The following is a 21,600-nucleotide window of genomic DNA, read 5'->3' on the forward strand; positions in this document are numbered from 1 at the left end:
TAAAATCTCCAAAGGCTTCCTTCCCTTTGACTGTGAGTCTACTTCAAGCTCTCTACTTTTGCTTACAGGCCCTTGGCAAAGTGGCCTTAGGCCACCTCTCTGACTCTATCTGTAGGATCCCGGCCCTCGGCCCTGTGTTCTAGCCACAACAGCCTTCTTTCACTACCTCTGACACTCTACACCTGCTTTCCCCTTGCTAAGGCTGTTCTCTCTGTTTGGAATGCTCTTTCCTCTGATGTTCCTATGGCTGGCTCCCTGTCCCTCAGATCTTGGCTTAAATGTCACCTTCTCAGAGGTCCACCTACTGGCTGCCCAATCTTAGTAGTCTACCAATGCTTCTTTCATGTTATCCTGTTTAAATTTTCTTCATTGTATTTACCATTCTTTGATAGTTTGGTTTACTTAACTTTTTGTTTTTTATCTTTCTTCCTCAACTTCAATATATCATGAAAGTAGGGACCTTGTCTTGCCTGGAACACAGTTAGAGCCTAATATGCTGAAATGAATGCATGCACACATGCTCTGTGACAACACTGAAGACAGATTTTCTTCTACTCTTCTCCTGTGCAGGACCTCCTTGGCTCACCAAAGACATAGGGCACTTCTCCAGCTCCTCTTCATTCTTGATCTGCACATCTGCGATGGAGATATACTTGTGCTGACAAAGATAAGAAGACATCAACAAGGGCTGAGGGCCTCATTCACATGTGTACCAATCTCTTACTTAAATTCCCCAAAAGCAAGGAAATGTTCTGCTTATGCGTTTGTCACCCCACATAGACATGAACTCTTTCAAGGCAGGAGTCTTAATCACCTCCGCATTATCAGCACCAGTCAAAGTGCTTTGTGCACAGTGTTTCTGTTTATTCTGTTTCTACATTCGCGGAAGAGCAGCAAATACGTAAGCATTTATCTTCAAACAAAGTGGAAGGGGAAGCCAGAAACAGGCCCCTGCCCCTGGACCACTGCCCTAAGAGTTTTGATGCGTGTGCATGTATGCACGGAGTGATGACTCCATGCATACAATGGATATAGAGCAGGCTCCTATTCAATCCTGGGCCTTTGGAAGTCAGTGGACTTATGGAGAGACAGAAGTGAAAGGAAAAGAAGCAAGGAATGGGAAGAGAGAGAGAAGAATGGGAAGAGGAAAAAGAAATGAGAGGAAGAAAGGAGAATTTTAAAATCTACCTGAATATGGGAAACTGAGTAAGTAAAGAGAGACCTAAGTTTTCCTAACCGGCCAAAGGACTGCAGGGGGAATACAGAAGGTCCAGAAAGAGTCTGGTATAAAAGCCCCACCCGGGCTGGGCGCGGTGGCTCACGCCTGTAATCCCAGCACTTTGGGAGGCTGAGGCGGGCAGATCACAAGGTCAGGAGATTGAGACCATCCTGGCTAACACAGTGAAACCCCGTCTCTACTAAATATACAAAAAATTAGCCGGGCGAGGTGGCGGGCGCCTGTAGTCCCAGCTACTCGGGAGGCTGAGGCAGGAGAATGGCGTGAACCCGGGAGGCAGAGCTTGCAGTGAGCCGAGATCGCGCCACTGCACTCCAGCCTGGGGGACAGAGCAAGACTCTGTCTCAAAAAAAAAAAAAAAAAAGCCCCACCCAGTATCCAGGAGCCTGGTAATCTGACCTGCTTTGATGGCTCCCTATCCCTGAAGACTGAGAGCCCACCCTGGTCACCTGCTTTAGGGTCTTCACACTCTCATGGATGGGCCTGGGTAATCCAACCAATGTATCTGTGTCCCTGTAAAAGGCCAGACATACCAGATCATAAGCTTCCAAAGTACAGAGAACTACTGATACCCCAATATCCCCCTAGAGTCACACGGACCATGCTACTTTCAACAACATCTACCCCCAGTACCCTAGACCTTCCTCTGCAAGCTTGTAGATCCCACATCAGTGCTTCAGGACACAAAAATAATAATAGCACACAGAAGTGTTCCTGGAAATCAGGAGACTTTTATAGTCTTTTGGGTACTCACTTGGTGTGGGAGTGGTAGATTCCTACTTAAAAGGGGTATAGCCCAATGACATCTTGACTGTGAAACTCCACTAATAAAGACTCAATTTTCAAGAGGTCAGTGGGAAGGATTCATGAAGATGGGGAAATGGGGGAAGATTGGATCCGTTCTAACCATGTCTCTTCTTCACAGAATTTTAGCCCATTCGAGCAGGAAGGGCCCATAGAAACCATCTAACTCAATAACCTCAGGAAAAAATTAAGGCCCAAAAGAGAAAGGACTTGTTGCTCAAAGTCCTACAGTTGGCAAAAAACACAAAAGTTCTTTGAGGAAAAGTGGAAGAAACTCAAGGAAAAAAAAAATCCATAGAAAGAACCCAAAGTAGTCACTGGGAGTTGTCCACGGCCTAGGGGCTCTAGGTTACATTATGACTACCACGCACCATCCCTCATTCCAAGCTACCTGCTCCTCTGGCCCCTAGGAACCACTCTATAGCCAGTTCCAACCAGTCACTTACTGCCCCAGGGTGAATCCGATGAACTTGTTCCTGCTCATCTCCAAGAAGTGCTCAATGTCCTTCTGTCTGAGAAGATGGTGGAAAGACCAATCCCACAGAAGGGAAGAAAAGCAAACTTTGAGAGAGAGAAACTTTCTAGGCTCCTACCCCTCCAATCAGAAGACTGGAGCGGTGGAAAAAGGCAGCAATCAACAGAAGGAATTTCAAACCCAGGAGTTCTGACTGCCAGACCCACTTAACGAGCCTTGAATACATAGACTACTCCATCTTGGGCCTTTAGAGACTGAAACTCCAAAGCATAGGGGTCCCTGATGCTATTAAACCTACCTGACCTTTGGGGCCCAGGGCAGGCCCTTGGGAAAAGTCACCCGCTCAGCAGAGAGGGGTGCCTCTGAGGGTGGAGGTGGAACCAGAGGGTCCTGCTCTAGCAGGTCTAGCTCTCCATCCAAGGTTCGTTCTCCATCACCAGCAGACTCCTCTTCCTCCTCTGTGGCTGGCTCCTCAGTCTTGAAGAGATCCCTTTCATTGTAGATGTCCAGGCTGTCCTGCTTAGTGAGGAGTTGCTGGAGGGGAAAGAAAAGAGGGTAGGCGTGCAGAGAGCTCACTCTGGGCATCCTTGTCTGAGGCCACCCCATATCCACAGACCTCCAGATTTCAGGGAACATGGAATCTGAACACAGCCCTTGTGAAAACATCCAATTCCCCATCTCAACCCTACTGTCCCCACCCGAACCAATAACAGAACAAGAAGTTCTCAGGCAACCCTGCCATTAGCCAGGGAACAGAGCATAGATAATCCCAAAGTCACAGTTACTTAGCTTTCAGAAAGCAGTGATGCCTTTTTTTGCCAGCACTTTCCTTCCTAATTATGCTCTGCTTAGGTGAACATTCAATTAGTTTGCCTTCTGTGAGCATACACCAGCTGGCTGACTGAGGAAGAGGAGGACAGAAGCTTGCTGCTAGGCAGAGGGAAGCAAGTTTGGAATTTTAAATCTTGTGACAGAGAAAAAAAGATTGGACAGAAATAGGCCAAAAAGTTAACAGTGACTGTCTCTGGTTGTTAAGATTGTGGGTGATTTTTCTTTTCTCCCGTCATCACATTTTTATATTTGTTCCAAATTTTCTACAATGAGTAAGCATTACTTTATAAAACAAAAATAAAGGTTAAAAAATTTTATTGCAGATAATGGAGATTGGATTACTGAGCACTACTGTCTAGCCTGTTGATGAACTCAAGTAGGTCAGGCAGGGGAGTTTGTAAGAACATAGTCAGGTCTCAGTATAACCTGTCATTCTGACCTTTTTAGGACAGCAGACTACAGTCATGTGCTGCACAACGATGCTTCAGTCAACAATGGACTGCATACATAATTGTGGACCCATAAGATTATAATACTGTATTTTTACTGTGCCTTTTCTAGGCTGAGATACACAAACACCATTGGGTTACAATTGCATATGGTATTCGGTATGGTAACCTGCTGTACAGGTTTGTAGTCTAGGAACAATAGGGTATATGCCTAGGTATGCAGTAGGCTATGCCATCTGGGTTTGTGTAAGTACACTCTATGATGTTTGCTCAGTGACAAAATTGCATAATGACACATATTTCAGATTGTATCCCTGTCGTTAAGTGTCACACGGTTATATACATAGACCCCTACCCAGTCATCTCTTAAATGTAAGCCTTTGGTTCCGGGGCCAGTTAAGAGTATGGCTGGCTGACAGTAAACCTTCCTGCTGCTTCAAAATAGTAAAATGCCTTACCCCAGAAAAATGGATTAGGTTGGAGACCTGTTCCAGTACCCTGGGTCCCTATTCTCAGGATTATACCCTTAAGTGTTGTTCAGAATGTAAGGAACTCCAGGCACTGAAGTTCAGGCCAATGATTCTGTAGTAAGACATGGCTATATGATGTGATATCACAGTGTCACATCACAATAGCCCAGAGGGCTGTCAGGGCTGGGGGATAGAGTCAAACTGGAGACTCTTAAGATTTCAGGTTGGTCACAGGGCCAACCCAGGCAGGATGAGCCAGGTCATTTACTGCTTTTTCCTACTACATCCAGAGTAGCTTAGAATCTTGACTTTTGGCCAGTGAGTGCCACAATACCATTGTCTGCTTCAGTCCATACCCTTCGAGAGCCACGGCGGCCTCGCAGCTTGGATGGTGGGGGTGCCAGCTGAGACTCTCCCAGGTCAAGAGTGTAAGAGGGCGGGGAGGCAGCACGCATGCTCTTCACCACCTGGATACTGTCTTCAGCCAGTGGAGGCAGGCCCAATTCTGCCCGCTTCTGTACTTTGAGAGTCTGCAGATGCTCAAATCCACCGAGGGTAAACTAAGGAAGAAACAGGAAAGGGGCAGAGAGAGAGGAAGGAAGGGAAGTAAGAGAGAGTCAAGGTCAGGGAAACATGGATGAAAAGAAAGAGCCACAACCTCCCGTCCCTTCAGAGCTTTTCCTTAATAAGGAGGTAGTAAAACTGAAAGAGGCAAATATGATTACCATCCCCACGGCAACTGAGGAGCTCAGGGGTCAGGATAAAGCATTATTTACTGCCCCAGTATGGGAAATATCACAGAAGTTAGGAAAGGAATTCCTGGGGGCCTCCTCAAAAAAAAAAAAAAGAAAGAAAAAAAATAGGAAGCTATCTCCCTTTTTAATGAACACATCCAGGTGCTATAAATCCCCAGAGTCACTCAATTTCCTCTGCAGTCAAGAGGCAGTTCCCCCTATTAGGCCTGCCTTATGAGATGGGAGCCAAAAATGAAGGATCAAGTTGAATAACTAGTAACAAAAATGTAACCACATATTTATAAGAACTTCATTATTTTTTAAAAGCAAATCCTGGCCAGGCACAGTGGCTCATGCCTGTAATCCCAACATTTTGGGAAGCCAAGGTGAAAGGATTGCTTGAGACCAGGAGTTCAAGACCAGCCCGGGCAACACAGGGAGGCCTGTCTGTAAAAAAATTATTTTTATTTAAAAAAAAAATACATATCCTCTGTTTATCTGGAGGGAGGGCAGGCACTCATCCCAACCTTTTATAGCTAGAGAAACTGAGGTACAGAGAGTTGCCCAAAGTTTCTCAGTATCAGCAAAGCCCAGATCTACCAACTTTCAACCAGTGTTCTTTCCATCAAACATTGGCTTTAATAAGAGAAGGTACCACTGATATCCCCAATTTATGGAGTGGCATATCCCATCCATCCAATAGAAACATGAAACCTATTCTAACATAGAACATCTGATGTCTCTAGGACAGCCTTGTTGCCCCTCCAAATTAGCAGTTGGCTAAGGGCTGCCCTATTCTGCTCCCTGGCTCCAGGCTTCTGGAATGCAACTAGAACAAAGTGAGGTGGCATAGGGTATTGCTGATCTGATAATGTGGGATTGGGGAGAATCACTCACCATGACCACCTTCCAGAGCAGAAGCAGGACCTTCTTTATGGGGAAATGAGGAGCCAGGCCACTGCAGAACTTGGTAACCATGGAGAAGAGTAAAAGGGCAAAAGGCTCCTCATTATGCATGGAGAAGCCTAGGGGTGAAGAGAGAGGGGAATGAGAAAGTGAGGATGAGGCAGCTAAAACCTTGTTCATGTAACCCTGATTCTGGACACACAGAGGAAGACACTCACCTCCCCTGAAGAATTCCAGAGTACTTGGTCCTGAGAAGGAGGCTTAGCCTCCCAGAAGGAAGCCCCTCAAGGGCAGGAAGGTAGGCAATGGAATTAAAATGGCTTAGGCCCCAGAGCTTAGGGTGACGCTCTGGGGTTGGATGTCAAACTAGAAGTAACAATAATGAAGACATTGCTTTCTGGCTAAAAGACTCAATGTCATTCACTTTCCCACATCAATAAATATATTTTTAAAATCCCATAGGCCTTCATATCCTATCCCTGTCAGATGACAACACCAACTTACATTTGAGCAGAACTCAGTTTTCAAGGTGACTCAACTCATTTTTTCATGTGGGATTCGTGATGGAGTGGGAGAGGAACGGCTATTCCCACTTATAACCAAGGAAACCAAGGCATAGAGAAGTTACATGGCTGGTCTTAGCTCATAGATACAGGGGGGCAATCAAGCCCAGCCCTTGTGCCTGCCATGCAGTATCTCTGTCCTAAAAGAAAGGACATTAATTTTAAAAAAGAAAACAAAAGAAAAAAAGGACTGTGCCTCTCCTAGGCAGATGCTCTGCTTCCCCTCTCCCATTAGCACCCCATCCACACCTTCCTCAAGTGCCATTTCTTACTTAATTCAGTGCGGAAGGTCTCCCGGGCTGTCCTCCACCCACAGGGGTCCGTCTCTCGCTCCAGGCGAATATTTTCCACCATTAGGTACATAACACTTAGCAGCACCCTGGGGTTACAGAAGAGTCACAAGAGGTTCCCAAGGCAATTCCCAGCCCACAGTCAGAGACCTCAGGGATGGTCTCTGTGGGAGCCCAACCCAGTGAGATTAGCTAGAGGGCAACTTCCTAATGGTCTGAGTCATCTGGGATTTGGGGAAAAGGTAACCCAGGTGCTAATCATCCGCCCTGTTCCAAGCCCATAGTTAGCCCCACTCACCTGAGCTCTGTGCTATCAGCTATGGAGACAGCTGGTTTCCGAAGGGCACTGCTACAGGCCTGGCTGTTGCTGCCAGGGGGAGGAGAAAAAGAACAGGAATGCATAAGACCTCTTTTCTCTCTGTGCTCTTACTTATCACTCACACAAACATGAGTGCTTGCCATTCCCTGGCTAGGCAGCCACTAATGAAACTGGTCTAGGGTAAAGGAGCCGACAGAATTCCCTTGCCACCTCAGCAAACTCTCTTATCGTAATATGGTGAAGACAAGGCAAGGGCAGGATCTGTGGTATCCACTCATCTTGCATTCCCCACTATGCTTAGTATTGTGCTGGACATAAAACAGATGCTAAGAAACACCTGATGAATAATAAGCAGATTGCACCCTATCTCAAACTCCTGGGTGATGGGCATGAGACAAAACAAGGGGTCACTGTAGTGGTAGCAGCAAATAAGGCAACCTCTAGAACTATAGCCCATGAGGGAAAGAATTGGGGACAGTGACAGGAATTGATTTCCTGTCTTTCTTGGGTCATGCACTCAGAACAGTTTCCCTCTTGAATTACAGAGTTAGGCTGAGCTAAGAGAGTCCTTGAATAAAAAAGAGAACCCACTCAGGATAGGCCCCTGAAGCCCAGGATTAAAGCTGTAAGTGAGGCAGAAGCTGCAGATGTATCCAACCTCAGGGAGGGAGAACAGAATATCAGAGAACATGGCTGGATGGAGGGAAACTGTCAATGAGCTTTGGGCTGAGGTGTGAGTAGACCCAGTTCCTCACAGGGGCTCTCTATAGTAAGGGAAGCAGCATAGAATATGAGGCCACTTTAAGGAATGGGGGTTGTGTAGGCCAGCCCTTCCCCTAAGGCTTCTCACTCAATTTCCATGTGGAGTAGCTCCAGGAAGGTGGAGAAGGTCCCCATCTGATACAGCAGGAAGCAGTTGTACCTGGACCAGTGTAGCACATCGACCTCTGAATCACATTCCCCAAAAGTACCTAAAGGAGCAGACAGTTGTTACAGGGGTTGAGAGATGGCAGTATCCCAGTTCTTTCTACCCTGCCCCATGATCTTAAGATTTTCCTATAATACTCTGCCCAATAATTAGGCTGACATAGGTATGGCAGGGACCCCAAGAACTTCCTGGAATGAGTCAGGGGAGAAGAGAGGTAGTCTCTAGGGTTAGGTCCAATGTGCTCATCAATGGCCTGTCATCTTAAGGGTGGGTTCTTCCAGAAGCAGATCCTGAGGTAAGTAAGGATTCCAGTACAATTAGCTTATTTGGGAATCATTCCCAGGAATCATCAGTAGAGATAGGGAAGAAAACGAAGCCAAAAGAGTTCACTCAGGGGATAACTTTGGAAACAATATAAAACACACAACTCACAGTTATTCTATCCAAGAGGGGTGAGACAGTCAGGCTATCCCTCTACTAACTCCTGTCAGTCACTGGATGAGGGTGCTAAACTAAAGGAGCACACTGATTCCCTACACTTCCTGGATGCCCTGTATGGGCTGCAGAGAAGGCCCTTGGGCAGAAGCTGGGCATGGTGGCACACGCCTGTAATCCTAGCTACTTGGGAGGCTGGAGCAGGAGGATAGTTCAAGCCTATGAGTTCAAGACCAGCCGGGGAAACATAGTGAGACTTTGTTTTTAAAAAAATTAAATAAATAAAGTCCTTGGGCAAACACATGAAGGTACTGGGAGTTGGAAGTTGGCCAGAGCACCAGATCCTAGAGATACAGGAGGGCACAGTCCTATTTGCTAGTCTTCTCTTCACCTAATGTCTACCCTTTCCCTTCTTTATTTATTATTTCTTTTTAGAATTTTTTTTTTAGCTCCCAACTGGTTGGTTCTGTTAACAAGCCTCATATTTATGATCGTAGGCTTATTTTCACTCCAGCTAGGCTATCTCATTTCCCTTTCCAACACCTGGCTAACAGGTTTCTTCTGACCAGCTTTCCCCAGTTACTCTATTTAGGTCTGATCATCTCCAAATTACTCACAGCATCCACTCCTGCAGCTATGTTGGCTTGAACTTTCAAAATGCCAGTGAGAAACAATGCAAGGGGTCCATGTGTATCTGTGACACTCTCCTATTTCTCCTCAGTTTTGGGGCCAGGCCACAGTTGATGTCTTGTCTCCATGATCAGCTGGTGGTACATCATCAGCTCTGGCCACACTGACCCTCTTGCTAGTATTCACATATGATTACAGTACAGGGTAGGGAAAAGAAGAACCCTATAAAAAATTCTGACATGCTTGGTAAGATAATGGCAGATCCCAAGGGATCTAGAACAGCACTCAACACTATCTCATCTTCCCCATAAGCACAGGTTACTCCTAGCACGTGACAAGATCTGTCCTTGAGAGGCAAGAAACCTTGCTTTCCTAGCACAGCCTGCATCATCTCAGTCCTGATAATGCCCACTTCCCTCTCAAGCCTCCACCCCTCTAAAGCTAGCAAGGGTAGTCACTCACCTTGGGCCAGGTAGAGAACAGCCCGGGCCACCTTCAGCCGCCGTTCCCTACTGACCACCTCCAGCCGGTCCAAGAGTCCCATTATATAGGCCTTTTGGGCATCTTCTTCCAACTCCAGCCATTCCTTGCCCTGCACTGGGAATAAAAGGCCATATACATCTAGTGTCAGCTATTGCCACCTTTCCTGGAAAGGCTTCTCATAGCATAGCCACCTCTGATCTCAGCTCCCCCCAAAAAGATTATTTTCTCCAAAAGCTTTCCTTATTTCACTGAGAAAGAATAAGGGATGGGAAAAGGACCCAAAATGTTCTGGCCTGAACCCAGTCTATAGCCTCATCTTCAACATCCCCTCTATCCTCCACACACAGCCCATACTGTCCTGTCTCTCTGCCTTTCCTCAAGGAATTCCCTTTGTCTCCCTACATATTCAATTCCTAGTCATCCTTACAGGCCCAATACAAAATGACCTCTTTCCCACTCTTACATGCCCAATATAAAATGACCTTTCTCACTAATGCTCTGGCCAAATACTCTGCTTCCCCAACACTTTTTAAACTTTTCTGATACAGCATTTTCCTCTTGGATGAAGGGTGCTAAACTAGAGGAGCACACTGATTCCCTGCACTTTCTGGCTGCCCTGTATAGGCTGCGTGAGAAGGCCCTTGGGCAGAAGCTGGGTATAGTGGCACATGCCTGTAATCCTAGTTACTTGGGAGGCTGGGGCAGGAGGATTGTTTGAGCCTCAGCTAGTTTTGTGATGTGCACATGATTCCTCTGCTCTCAAACTCTAACTTCTTTGTAAAAGCTGCTTCTCACTCCTGCCTCCAGTATCTGACACAGAATACTCACCACACATTTGTTGAACTGAAAATCAAATTGCCACTGACCAAGTAAGGAAATGGATGAGAATGTCTGAGAATGTCACAGTGTGGGCACATGAAATTACTATTGAGAGTAGGACAAAGTTGAAGATGGGGTGAAACATTAAGGTCAAGGGTTGTATCAGGCAGCACAGGACCAGCTTCTCATGCTTCTACTCCATTGCTCTCCACTTGAGACACAGAGAACCCTGTATCCCATAAGCAAGAAGGAAAGTCTACATGGTTATGGAGGTTGTGATGGTTAATACTGAGTGTAAACATGATTGGATTGAAGGATACAAAGTATTAATCCTGGGTATGTCTGTGAGGGTGTTGCCAAGAGATTAACATTTGAGTCAGCCGGCTGGGGAAGGCAGATCTACCCTTAATCTGGTGGGTACCATCTAATCAGCTGCCAGCAAATATAAAGGAGGCAGAAAAATATGAAAAGGAGACATGGGCCTAGCCTCCCAGCCTACATCTTTCTCTCGTGCTGGATACTTTCTGCCCTTGAACATCAGACTCCAAGTTCTTCAGTTTTGGGACTCAGACTGGTTCTCTTTTCTCCTCAGCTTGCAGACAGCCTATTATGGGACCTTCTAATTGTGTAAGTTAATACTTGTGATTGTGTAAGTTAATACTTAAACTCCTCTCTCTCTCTCCATATATATATATCTCCTATTAGTTCTATCCCTCTAAGAGAACCCTAATACAGATTTGGGTACCAGGAGTGGTTCTAGAGGAAGAGAATATTAAGAATGGAGTTCTTTCAGTGGTTTTGAGATTTCTGGAGCTGGCTGCTTAATATGATTAGATCCAAAAATGCTAAGGAATCTACTTCTAATAGTATGGAGAACACTGATAGTCCTTGGCAGAAACTATGTAGAGAGTTATGCAAAATAAATGCATTTGACATTCCTGATTCACCGGTCATGAGAGGCAAGGAGTTAATGACTATACATAATACCTTTGACCATATGTGGAGAACCAAGGAACATCAGAAAGCTGGTTGGTTGTTCCTAAGTTCAGTGGACAAAGTGATGAAAGAAAATGATGAACTCAGGGATTCTGTCTCCCAGCTTCAGAAGCAGATACTGAGCCTCAAATCTGCTAAGATTGCCCTGAGTGAGAGTCTTATCTCCTGTAGAGAAAGAGCTGAAATTGTGGAAAAACAGACACAAACTCTTGTCATGAGAGTGGCTGACCTGCAATGAAAGATGCATTTAAAGATACATTTATAGCCTTGTCAGGTGTCTACTGTTAAAGTGAGGGCACTTATTGGAAAAGAATGGGACCCTGAAACTTGGAATGGGGATATGTGGGAGAACCCTGGTGAAGCTGGGCACACTGAGTTTGTAAACTCTGATGAACCTTTTTTGCCAGGAGGAACAGCTTCCCCATCCCCAGTAGTGGCAATATCTCCTCCCTGACCCATGCTGCCATCAGCCTTTCCACCTTTGTCTGAGGAGATAAACCCTGCGCTGCCTGAAGCAACAGTGATGGCAGTTGCCCTGAAACAGTTGCCAGGCAAGATAATGCTGCTTCTCCTCAGAAGCTACCCCCAACACCTTTGTTTGGTTCTAGACCTATAACTAGATGAAAGTCCTGGCAGGCCCCTAAAGGTGAGGTTGAGAGTGTGACCCATGAGGAGGTGTGCTACACTCAAAAAGAACTATTTGAGTCCTCTAATTTATATAAACAGCAATCTGGAGAACAGGCATGGGAATTAAGGGTGTGGGATAATGGAGGAAGGAACACAGAGTTGGATCAGGCTGAATTTATTGATTTAGGCCCACTAAGTAGGGACTCTGCATTTAATGTTGCAGCTTGGGGAGTTAAAAAAGGTTCTAATAGTTTATTTGTTCAGCTGAATTATGGATTAAAAGATGGCCCACTGTGAGTGAGCTGGAAATGCCTGATCTCCCTTGGTTTAATATACAGGAAGGGATCCAAAGGCTTAGGGAGATTGGGATGGTGGAGTGGATTAGTCACTTTAGACCTACTCATCCCAGCTGGGAGGGTCCAGAAGATACACCCTTGACCAATGCCTTACAAAACAGATTTGTGATGGCAGCTACTTCATCTTTGAAGAGTCCTGTAATTGCTTTTCTCCTTATGTCAGATGTAATGGTGGGAACCACAGTCACTCAACTGCAAAATTTAAATACAATGGGAATAATTGGATCCCTAGGCAGCAGGGGCCAAGTGGAAGCACTCGACCATCAAAGGCAAGGTAGGTGTAGCTACCATAATGGATAGCAGAGGCAAAGGAGCAATCAGAACAGTCTGACTCATGTAAAGCTGTGGCATTGGCTAATTCATCACGGTGTTCCTAGAAGTGAAACTGATAGGAAGCCTACTGCATTCCTACTTAATTATACAAGCAGAAAACTCCTCGGTCGAATGGACAAAAGACTAATTTGAATTATAAAAACAGAGAATCATGGCCCCTTAATCAATTTCCAGACTTGAGCCAGTTAATAGACCCAGAACCCCTTGAATGAAGGGGAGGCCGGGTTCCCTTGAGGAAGGACCCCACTACATCACCGACAGTTTATGCAGTGAATTTTTCTCCGATTCTTCCTCAAGAAGACCTCTGGCCTTTTACCAGGGTAACTGTGCATTGGGGAAAGGGAAATGATCAGACATTTTGGGGACTACTAGATGCTGGCTCTGAGCTGACCTTGATTCCAGGGGAACCAAAATGTCATTGTGGTCCTCCAGTTAAAGTAGGGGCTTATGGAGGTCAGGTAACTAATGGAGTTTTAGCTCAGGCCTGACTTACAGTGGGCCCCCAGACTCATCCTGTGGTCACTTCCCCAGTGCCAGAGTGCATAATTGGCATAGACATACTTAGTAGCTGGCAGAACCCCCACATTGGCTCCCTGACCGGTAGGTTGAATGTTACTATGGTGGGAAAGGACAAATGGAAGCCATTAGAGCTGCCTCTACCTAGAAAAATAGTAAATCAAAAACAATATCATATCCCTGGAGGGACTGTGGAGATCAATGCCACCATCAAGGACTTGAAAGACAAAGGAGTGGTGATTCCCACCACATCCCTGTTCAACTCTCGCATTTGGCCTGTGCAGAAGACAGATGAATCTTGGAAAATGATAGTGGATTATCGTAAGCTTAACCAAGTGGTGACTCCAATTGCAGCTGCTGTATCAGGGGGTTTCATTACTTGAGCAAATTAACACATCTCCTGGTACCTGGCACGTGGTCATTGACTTGGCAAGTACCTTTTTCTCCATTCCTGTCCATAAGGCCCACCAGAAGCAATTTGCCTCCAGCTGGCAAGGACAGCAATATACCTTTACTGTCCTACCCCAGAGGTATATCAACTCTCCGGCTTTGAGTCATAATCTTATTCGGAGAGACCTTGATCGCTTTTTGTTTCCACAAGATATCACATTGGTCCATTACATTGATGACATTATGCTGACCAGATCCAGTGAGCAAGAAGTAGCAAACACTTTGGACTTATTGGTGAGACATTTGTGTGCCAGAGGATGGGAAATAAACCTGATTAAAATTCAGGGACCTTCTACCTCAGTAAAATTCCTAGGGGTCCAGTGCTGTGGGGTCTGTTGAGAAATTCCTTCTTAGGTGAAGGATAAGTTGCTTCATTTGGCCCCTCCTACAACCAAGAAAGAAGCACAATGCCTAGTGGGCCTATTTGGATTTTAGAGGCAACACATTCCTCATTTGGGTGTGTTATTCCTGCCCATTTATCTGGACCCCCTCCCCCCCAGTTCTTAGTGGGGTCCAGAACAGAAGGCTCTGCAACAGGCCCAGGCTGTTGTGCAAGCTGCTCTGCCACTTGGGCCATATGACCCAGCAAATCCAATGATGCTTGAGGTGTCAGTGGCAGATGGGGATGCTGTTTGGAGCCTTTGGCAGGCTCCCATAGGTGAATCACAGCGGAGGCCTCTAGGATTTTGGAGCAAGCCCCTGCCATCTTCTGCAGATAACTACTTTACTTTTGAGAGACAGTTCTTGGCCTGTTACTGGTCTTTGGTGGAGACTGAACTTTTTTTTTTTTTTTTTTTTTTTAAGACGGAGTCTCACTCTGCTGCCCAGGCTGGAGTGCAGTGGCCGGATCTCAGCTCACTGCAAGCTCCGCCCCCCGGGTTTACGCCATTCTCCTGCCTCAGCCTCCCGAGTAGCTGGGACTACAGGCGCCCGCCACGTCACCCGGCTAGTTTTTTTTTGTATTTTTTTAGTAGAGACGGGGTTTCACCGTGTTAGCCAGGATGGTCTCGATCTCCCGACCTCGTGATCCGCCCGTCTCGGCCTCCCAAAGTGCTGGGATTACAGGCTTGAGCCACCGCGCCCGGCCCGAGACTGAACGTTTGACTATAGGCCATCAAGTCACCATGTGACCTCAACTGCCTATCATGAACTGAGTGCTTTCTGACCCATCAAGCCATAAAGTGGGTCGTGCACAGCAGCATTCCATCATCAAATGGAAGTGGTATATACGTGATCGGGCTCAAGCAGGTCCTGAAGGCACAAGTAAGTTACATGAGGAAGTGGCTCAAATGCCCATGGTCTCCAGTCCTGCCACCCCCAGCCTGCATGGGGAGGCTCCCTATAAGCTCCCTATAACTCCCTATAAGTTGACAGAGGAAGAGAAGACTAGGGCCTGGCTTACAGATGGTTCTGCATGATATGCAGGCACCACCTGAAAGTGGATGGCTGTAGCACTACAGCCCCTTTCTAAGACATCCCTGAAGGACAGTGGTGAAGGGAAATCTTCCCAGTGGGCAGAACTTTGAGCAGTGCACCTGGTTCTATACTTTGCATGGAAGGAGAAATGGCAAGATGTGCGATTATATACTGATTCATGGGCTATAGCCAATGATTCGGCTACATGGTCAGGGACTTGGAAGAAGCATGATTGGAAAATTGGTGACAGAAGATTGTGGAAAGAAGTGTGTGGATGGACCTCTCTGAGTGGTCAAAACTGAAGATATTTGTATTCCATGTGAGTGCTCACCAGTGGGTGACCTCAGCAGAGGAGGAGTTTAATAATCAAGTAGATAGGATGACCCGTTCTGTGGACACCAATCAGCCTCTTTCCCCAGCACCTCTGTCATCGTCCAATGGGCCCATGAACAAAGTGGCCATTGTGGCAGGGATGGAGGTTACGCATAGGCTCAGTAACATGGACTTCCACTCACCAAGGCTGACCTGGCTATGGCCACTGCTGAGTGCCTAATTTGCTAGCAGCAGAGACCAACACTGAGCCCTAGATAAGGCACCATTCCTCAGGGTGATCAGCCAGCTACCTGGTGGCAGGTTGATTGTATTGGACCTCTTCCATCATGGAAAGGGTAGAGGTTTGTCCTCACTAGAACATACACTTACCAGATATGGGTTTGCCTATCCTGCAAGCAATGCTTCTGCCAAGACTACCATCCATGGACTCACAGAATGCCTCATCCACCGTAATGGTATTCCACAAAGCATTCCCTCTGACCAAGGCACTCACTTAATGGCTAAAGAAGTATGGCAGTGGGCTCGTGCTCATGGAATTCACTGGTCTTACCACATTCCCCATCATCCTGAAGCAGCTGGATTGATAGAACAGTGGAATGGCCTTTTGAAATCACAAATATAATGCCAACTAGGTGACAATACTTTGCAGGGCTGGGGCAAAGTTCTCCAGAAGGCCGTGTATGCTCTCAATCAGCATCCAGTATATGGTACTGTTTTTCCCACAGTCAGGATTCACTGGTCCAGGAATCAAGGGGTGGAAGTGGCACCACTCACCATCACCCCTAGTGATCTGCTAGCAAAATTTTTGCTTCCTGTTTCTGCGACATTACGTTACGCTGGCCTAGAGGTTTTAGCTCCAGAGGGAGGAACACTGCCACCAGGAGACACAACAATGATTCCATTAAACTGGAAGTTAAGATTGCCACCTGGACACTTTGGGGTCCTTCTACCTTTAAGTCAACAGGCTAAGAAGGGAGTTACAGTGTTGGCTCGGGTGATCGACCCAGACTATCAAGATGAAATCAGTCTACTACTCCACAATGGAGGTAAGGAAGAGTATGCATGGAATACAGGAGATCCATTAGGGTGTCTCTTAGTATTACTATGCCCTGTGATTAAGGTTGATGGGAAACCACAACAACCCAATCCAGGCAGGACTACAAATGACCTGGACCCCTCAGGAATGAAGGTTTGGGTTACTCCACCAGGAAAAAACCACGACCTGCCAAGTTGCTTGCTGAAGGCAAAGGGAATACAGAATGGGTAGTAGAAGAAGGTAGTCATCAAAACCAGCTACAACCAAGTGACTAGCTGCAGAAATGAGGACTGTAATTGTCATGAGTATTTCCTCCTTCTTTTGTTAAAAACATGTTTGCGCATGTATACACTTGTACTAATATCTTCATTTTATTTCCTTTCTCCTTTATCATGTGACATAAGATTTATTGACTTCATATCAGCATTTAAGTATTGTTAACTTTATATAATACTATTTGGGTTGGGTACTGGTGAGTTTCCAGTTGTACGAAGGATAGTTGTACTATGTTAGGCATAATTATGCCCTTATTTTTGTCTTTATTTGAAGATTATGTATGATCTCAGGAGATGTGTATGAGTTCCAGTTGACAAGGGGTGGATCTGTGATGGTTAATACTGTGTGTCAACTTGATTGGATTGAAGGATACAAAGTATTGATCCTGGGTATGTCTGTGAGGATGCTGCCAAAAGAGATTAACATTTGAGTCCGCTGGCTGGGGAAGGCAGATCCACCCTGAATCTGGTGGGCATAATCTAATCAGCTGCCAGCAAATGTAAAACAAGCAGAAAAACATGAAAAGGAGAGATGGGCCTAGACTTCCAGCCTACGTCTTTCTCCTGTGCTGGATGCCTCCTGCCCTCGAACATCGGACTCCAAGTTCTTCAGTTTTGGGACTCAGACTGGCTCTCCTTGTTCCTCAGCTTGCAGACAGCCTATTGTAGGACCTTGTGATTGTGTAAGTTAATACTTAATAAACTTCCCTTTATATATCTATCTATTTATCCTATTAGCTCTATCCCTCTAAGAGAACCCTAACTAATACAGAGGGGATGAGGGATCCCACTTTGTTTTAGCCTTTTACTAGATCAGGCTGGGATATCATAGAAGGAAAAAGCAGGTCTCTATGAGTAAAGATCTGGAATTACCTTGAGTCTTGAAATCTTCTTCAAAGCACCTCCTGTTATTGGTGAATTCCAGGTTCTCAGTGTAACTATACAATTCTGTGGCAGGAAAAACAGAACAGTCACATTTGGGAGATCCTTAAAGAAGCGGCCCAAAGTAGAGAGGGTGGCATGAAAGAGCTAAAGCTTCCAACACATTCCTGTGTCCAATTCAATCCAAAGCCAGCTTCCTCCTTTTCAGAGCAGTTAAAAATAGCCACTTGTGTCCCTGGGAGATTAAACCATCAAACCTGTCCTCTTCCTGCCAGCTGGCTGCTGCAGCAGAGAAGGCAGCCTTCAACATTTGGTGAGGGCCAGGAGGACTGGAGCACAGAGAGCTTAATCTCATCACTCCTGCTTCTCAGGGCTGCAACTCCTGCTTTGTCAACCCAACCAGGAACTATCCTATCTCTAAGGGAAGAGGAGGGCAACACAACTCCTGAAATTTAGAGGAAAGATCCTTGTGCTGGATCAGGAAACCAAGGCAAGGGCTGAAAAGTAAGTGCTTGATGGCTCTTCAGGATTGGAGCCAGTTCATTCTCTCCCTGCTAAGTTTCCTCAAAGGGTATACAAGTTTAGACTCCTGCCCACAGCCACTAAGCAGAGGCTGCAAAAAAAAAAAAACTCTAGAGAACAGCTATGATTGTCAAAGGGCTGTTGCACCCAGGAAAATCTAACTTTGCTAACAGCAGCTTCTCAATACAAAATGCAGAAAGCTTATGAGAAATAGAAATGCCGGCCATGTGTGATGGCTCAGACCTATAGGATTATAATCCCAGCATTTTGGGAGGCTGAGGCAGGAGGACTGCTTGAGGCCAGGAGTTCGAGACTAGCCTGGGCAACATAGCATGACCCCATTTCTACAAAAAATTTAAACATTAGCCAGGTGTAGTGGCACATGACTGTAGTCCTAGCTACTTAGGAGGCTGAGGTGGAGGATCGTTTGAGCTTAAGAGTTTGAGGCTTTAGTAAGCTATGATCATGTCACTGTACTCCAGCCTGGGGTAACAGAATGAGACTCTGTCTCTTAAAAAAAAAGAAAGAAAGAAAGAAAAAAGAAAAGCAATAAAAATGCCCTTTCCTACTCTCTTGCTGTCTCTCTGCAGAACATTATATACGTACTTTCATCTTACAGAAGATGAAGAACTGAAATACAGAAGTCAACAAAAGATAGAACAGATTTCCTTTAAATCTCTGCTCCCTACCTGAGACCCTTCCTGGAAATTTAACTAGGTCACAGGTAATTCACAAGGCAAGAGAAGTTCACGTATGCTCCAGCCAGCTGTGTAATGGTTGAGAAACACCTTGTCTGGGAGTCAGGGCTTTTGAGTCCTAAGTTCCAGAATCCAGGAGTGACCAGAAGCAAATCCCATCACTGAATCTTAAATTCTTCAGTCATTAGTGTAGAAGGTGAATATATATATTTTTAAGAGTAAAGCACCATAAGCCAAATCAGAAAAGTGGGCAAGGCTCTTAGGTACTGAACTGTAGTTCTGGTCTTTTTATTTTTAAATTTTAGATTATGAATTTTTATATACAGGTAAGTACAGAATAGTACATTTAAGACACCTGTGTATTATCTTCTACCCAGATCAAACAAATGTTAGCATTTGTTATATTTGCTTCAGACTGCTGCTCCCCAGTCTATCTTCTTCCCTTCTCCAGAGGCAACCACTATAATGAAATTGGTGTGTATCCTCATATGCCTATTTTTCTACTTTTGCTATATGCATATATGCCTATAAACATATGATATTGTTCTGTTTAAAAACTTTTTTATCCAAGTGGTATCCCATTGTATAAATTCCTTTGTTACTGCTCCTTTCTCCCAATTTTGTCTTTAGCACTTATTATTATTATTATTATTAGAAACGGGGTCTTTCTCTGTCACCCAGGTTGGAGTGCAGTGGTGCGATCTTGGCTCACTGCAACCTCCACCTCCCGGGTTCAAGCCTCCCGAGTAGCTGGGACTACAGCTGCACGCCACAATGCCCAGCTAATTTTTGTATTTTTAGTAGAGACGAGGTTTCACCATATTGGTCAGGCTGGTCTCAAACTCCTGACAGGTGATCCACCTGCTTCGGCCTCCCAAAGTGCTGGGATTACAGATGTGAGCTACCGTGCCCGGTCAAGCATTTATTGATATTGAAACATGTTGAGGCCAGGTGTGGTGGCTCACACCTGTAGTCCCAGCACTTTGGAAGGCCAAGGCAGGAGGATCACTTGAGCCCAGGAGTTCAGGACCAGCCTGGGGGCAACATGGTGAGACTTTGTTTCTACAAAAGATAAACAAAATTAGCTGGACATGGTGGCACAAAATTAGCTGGGCATGATAGGGCATGCCTATGGTCTTAGCTACTTGAGAGGATAGAATGGGAGGATCACTTGAACCCAAGAGGTCAAGGCTGTAGTAAGCTGAGATTGTGCCACTCCAGCGTAGGCAACATTGCCAGAGCCTGTCTCAAAAACATAAATAAATAAATAAATAAATATCTTGATTTAGATCAATTATTTTAATGGCTATTCAATAGCTTAATGCACTAATATGCTATAGTTTATCCATTTCCCTACTGATGAGCATTGTAGGTTGTTTCCAACTTTTTACACTGATAAATAAGGCTGCAATAAACATCTCTGTATATTTTCTTGTGCCCAAGTATAATTTTCTTTAGAATGGATATTTAGGAGTAGACTTGTTGGGTCACAATATGTGTACATCTTCAACTTTGCAAGATATAAACAAAATGCTTTCCAATTTTATAAAGCAAAATGCTTTTCAATTTTATATTCTGCTCCCCAATGTCTAGCAGTGCATAAAAGTACTAATTTCTCTGCACCCTCACCAACCCCAGGCTTTTAAGTTTTGCACTCTGATGATTGTGAAATTATATATATATATATATATATATATATTTTTTTTTTTTTTTTTTTTGAGATGGAGTCTTGCTCTGTCGCCTAGGTTGGAGTGCAGTGGCCAGATCTCAGCTCACTGCAAGCTCTGCCTCCCGGGTTCACGCCATTCTCCTGCCTCAGCCTCCCGAGTAGCTGGGACTACAGGCGCCACCACCTCACCCGGCTAATTTTTTTGTATTTTTAGTAGAGACGGGGTTTCAGCGTGTTAGCCAGGATAGTCTCGATCTCCCGACCTCGGGATCCGCCCATCTCAGCCTCCCTCCCAAAGTGCTGGGATTACAGGCTTGAGCCACCGCGCCCAGCTGATTGTGAAATAATATTATTTTAATTTGTTTTTCCTCATTTACTAATAAAGTTCAACATATTTTCATATATTTATTGACCATTTGGCTTTTTCTTCTATAAATTCCCATTTATATTATTTGCCCACTTCTCTGTTGGGTTGCTCATCTCTCTCCTCTCTTTTATATATATATATATATATATATATATATATATATATTTGTATCATATTCCTATTATGAATTCTAATCCTTTGTTGGTTATTAAACTTAGCTCTCTATTTCTCTGTCACTCATCACAAAATTTATTCCTTGTGCTTATGCACAAGAACTTCTTTAAAATTGTCTCTTTTCTCTGAAAAAGCATGTCTCAAAGTATCACTTCCATGTGACAGAATATTTAACTTTCACACCATCTCACCCAAAGCTCGTGTATTAATAACTGGCATTTGTAGCACATGTAACATGGAGGCCCTTAATGTGAGGAGATCACATTTACCCTAAGCTAAAAATCCAGAGAGAAGCAGGCCAGCACTGAAAGATGAATGCAATCACTTAACTCCAGCTCATAAACATCCAAGCAGAACTCCACTATGATGGTCCAGCCTTGCTCAGCTGGCCAGTTGACTATGGAGTTTTTCCTCAGACTTTGTTGAGATTTTAATAAGGGGCAGATGAGAGAGGAAGAAGGAAAAGATGGAGGTAGAGGAGACAAAGGAAAAAGAGATGGCATGGGACAGAAAAAGGTAGCAGAAAGGAGGAGGCAGGCAAAGATACGGGTGACAGGAAGAGAAAGAGGAGGAATAG

General features: G+C 45.1%; 1 protein-coding gene and 1 long non-coding RNA gene across 4 annotated transcripts in view; one reads left to right on the forward strand and one right to left on the reverse strand.

The window, feature by feature from the left end:
• The window catches only part of LOC105471407 (striatin interacting protein 2), a 58,105-nt gene that overhangs the window by 30,807 nt on the left and 5,698 nt on the right, over window positions 1-21,600 (reverse strand). For 2 of the 3 annotated variants that reach the window (XM_011723893.3, XM_011723894.3), the window contains exons 3-13: window positions 17,585-17,659; window positions 9,534-9,668; window positions 7,929-8,049; window positions 7,058-7,126; window positions 6,742-6,848; window positions 5,898-6,025; window positions 4,623-4,826; window positions 2,815-3,050; window positions 2,488-2,553; window positions 1,687-1,750; window positions 587-658 (exon numbers count right to left, since the gene is read on the reverse strand). In XM_011723893.3, the coding sequence (XP_011722195.2) occupies window positions 587-658; window positions 1,687-1,750; window positions 2,488-2,553; window positions 2,815-3,050; window positions 4,623-4,826; window positions 5,898-6,025; window positions 6,742-6,848; window positions 7,058-7,126; window positions 7,929-8,049; window positions 9,534-9,668; window positions 17,585-17,659 (1,277 nt within the window). Of the gene's footprint in view, window positions 1-586; window positions 659-1,686; window positions 1,751-2,487; window positions 2,554-2,814; window positions 3,051-4,622; window positions 4,827-5,897; window positions 6,026-6,741; window positions 6,849-7,057; window positions 7,127-7,928; window positions 8,050-9,058; window positions 9,149-9,533; window positions 9,669-17,584; window positions 17,660-21,600 lie in introns of those variants that run through there. The other variant, XM_011723895.3, reaches the window with a different exon arrangement.
• Window positions 14,462-19,723, forward strand: LOC105471406 (uncharacterized). The gene is made up of 3 exons (XR_981128.3): window positions 14,462-17,394; window positions 17,965-18,097; window positions 18,706-19,723. It is a non-coding gene; the product is annotated as an uncharacterized lncRNA (long non-coding RNA).

This window comes from Macaca nemestrina, chromosome 4 (assembly GCF_043159975.1).
Source record: "Macaca nemestrina isolate mMacNem1 chromosome 4, mMacNem.hap1, whole genome shotgun sequence".
NCBI lineage: Eukaryota > Metazoa > Chordata > Mammalia > Primates > Cercopithecidae > Macaca > Macaca nemestrina.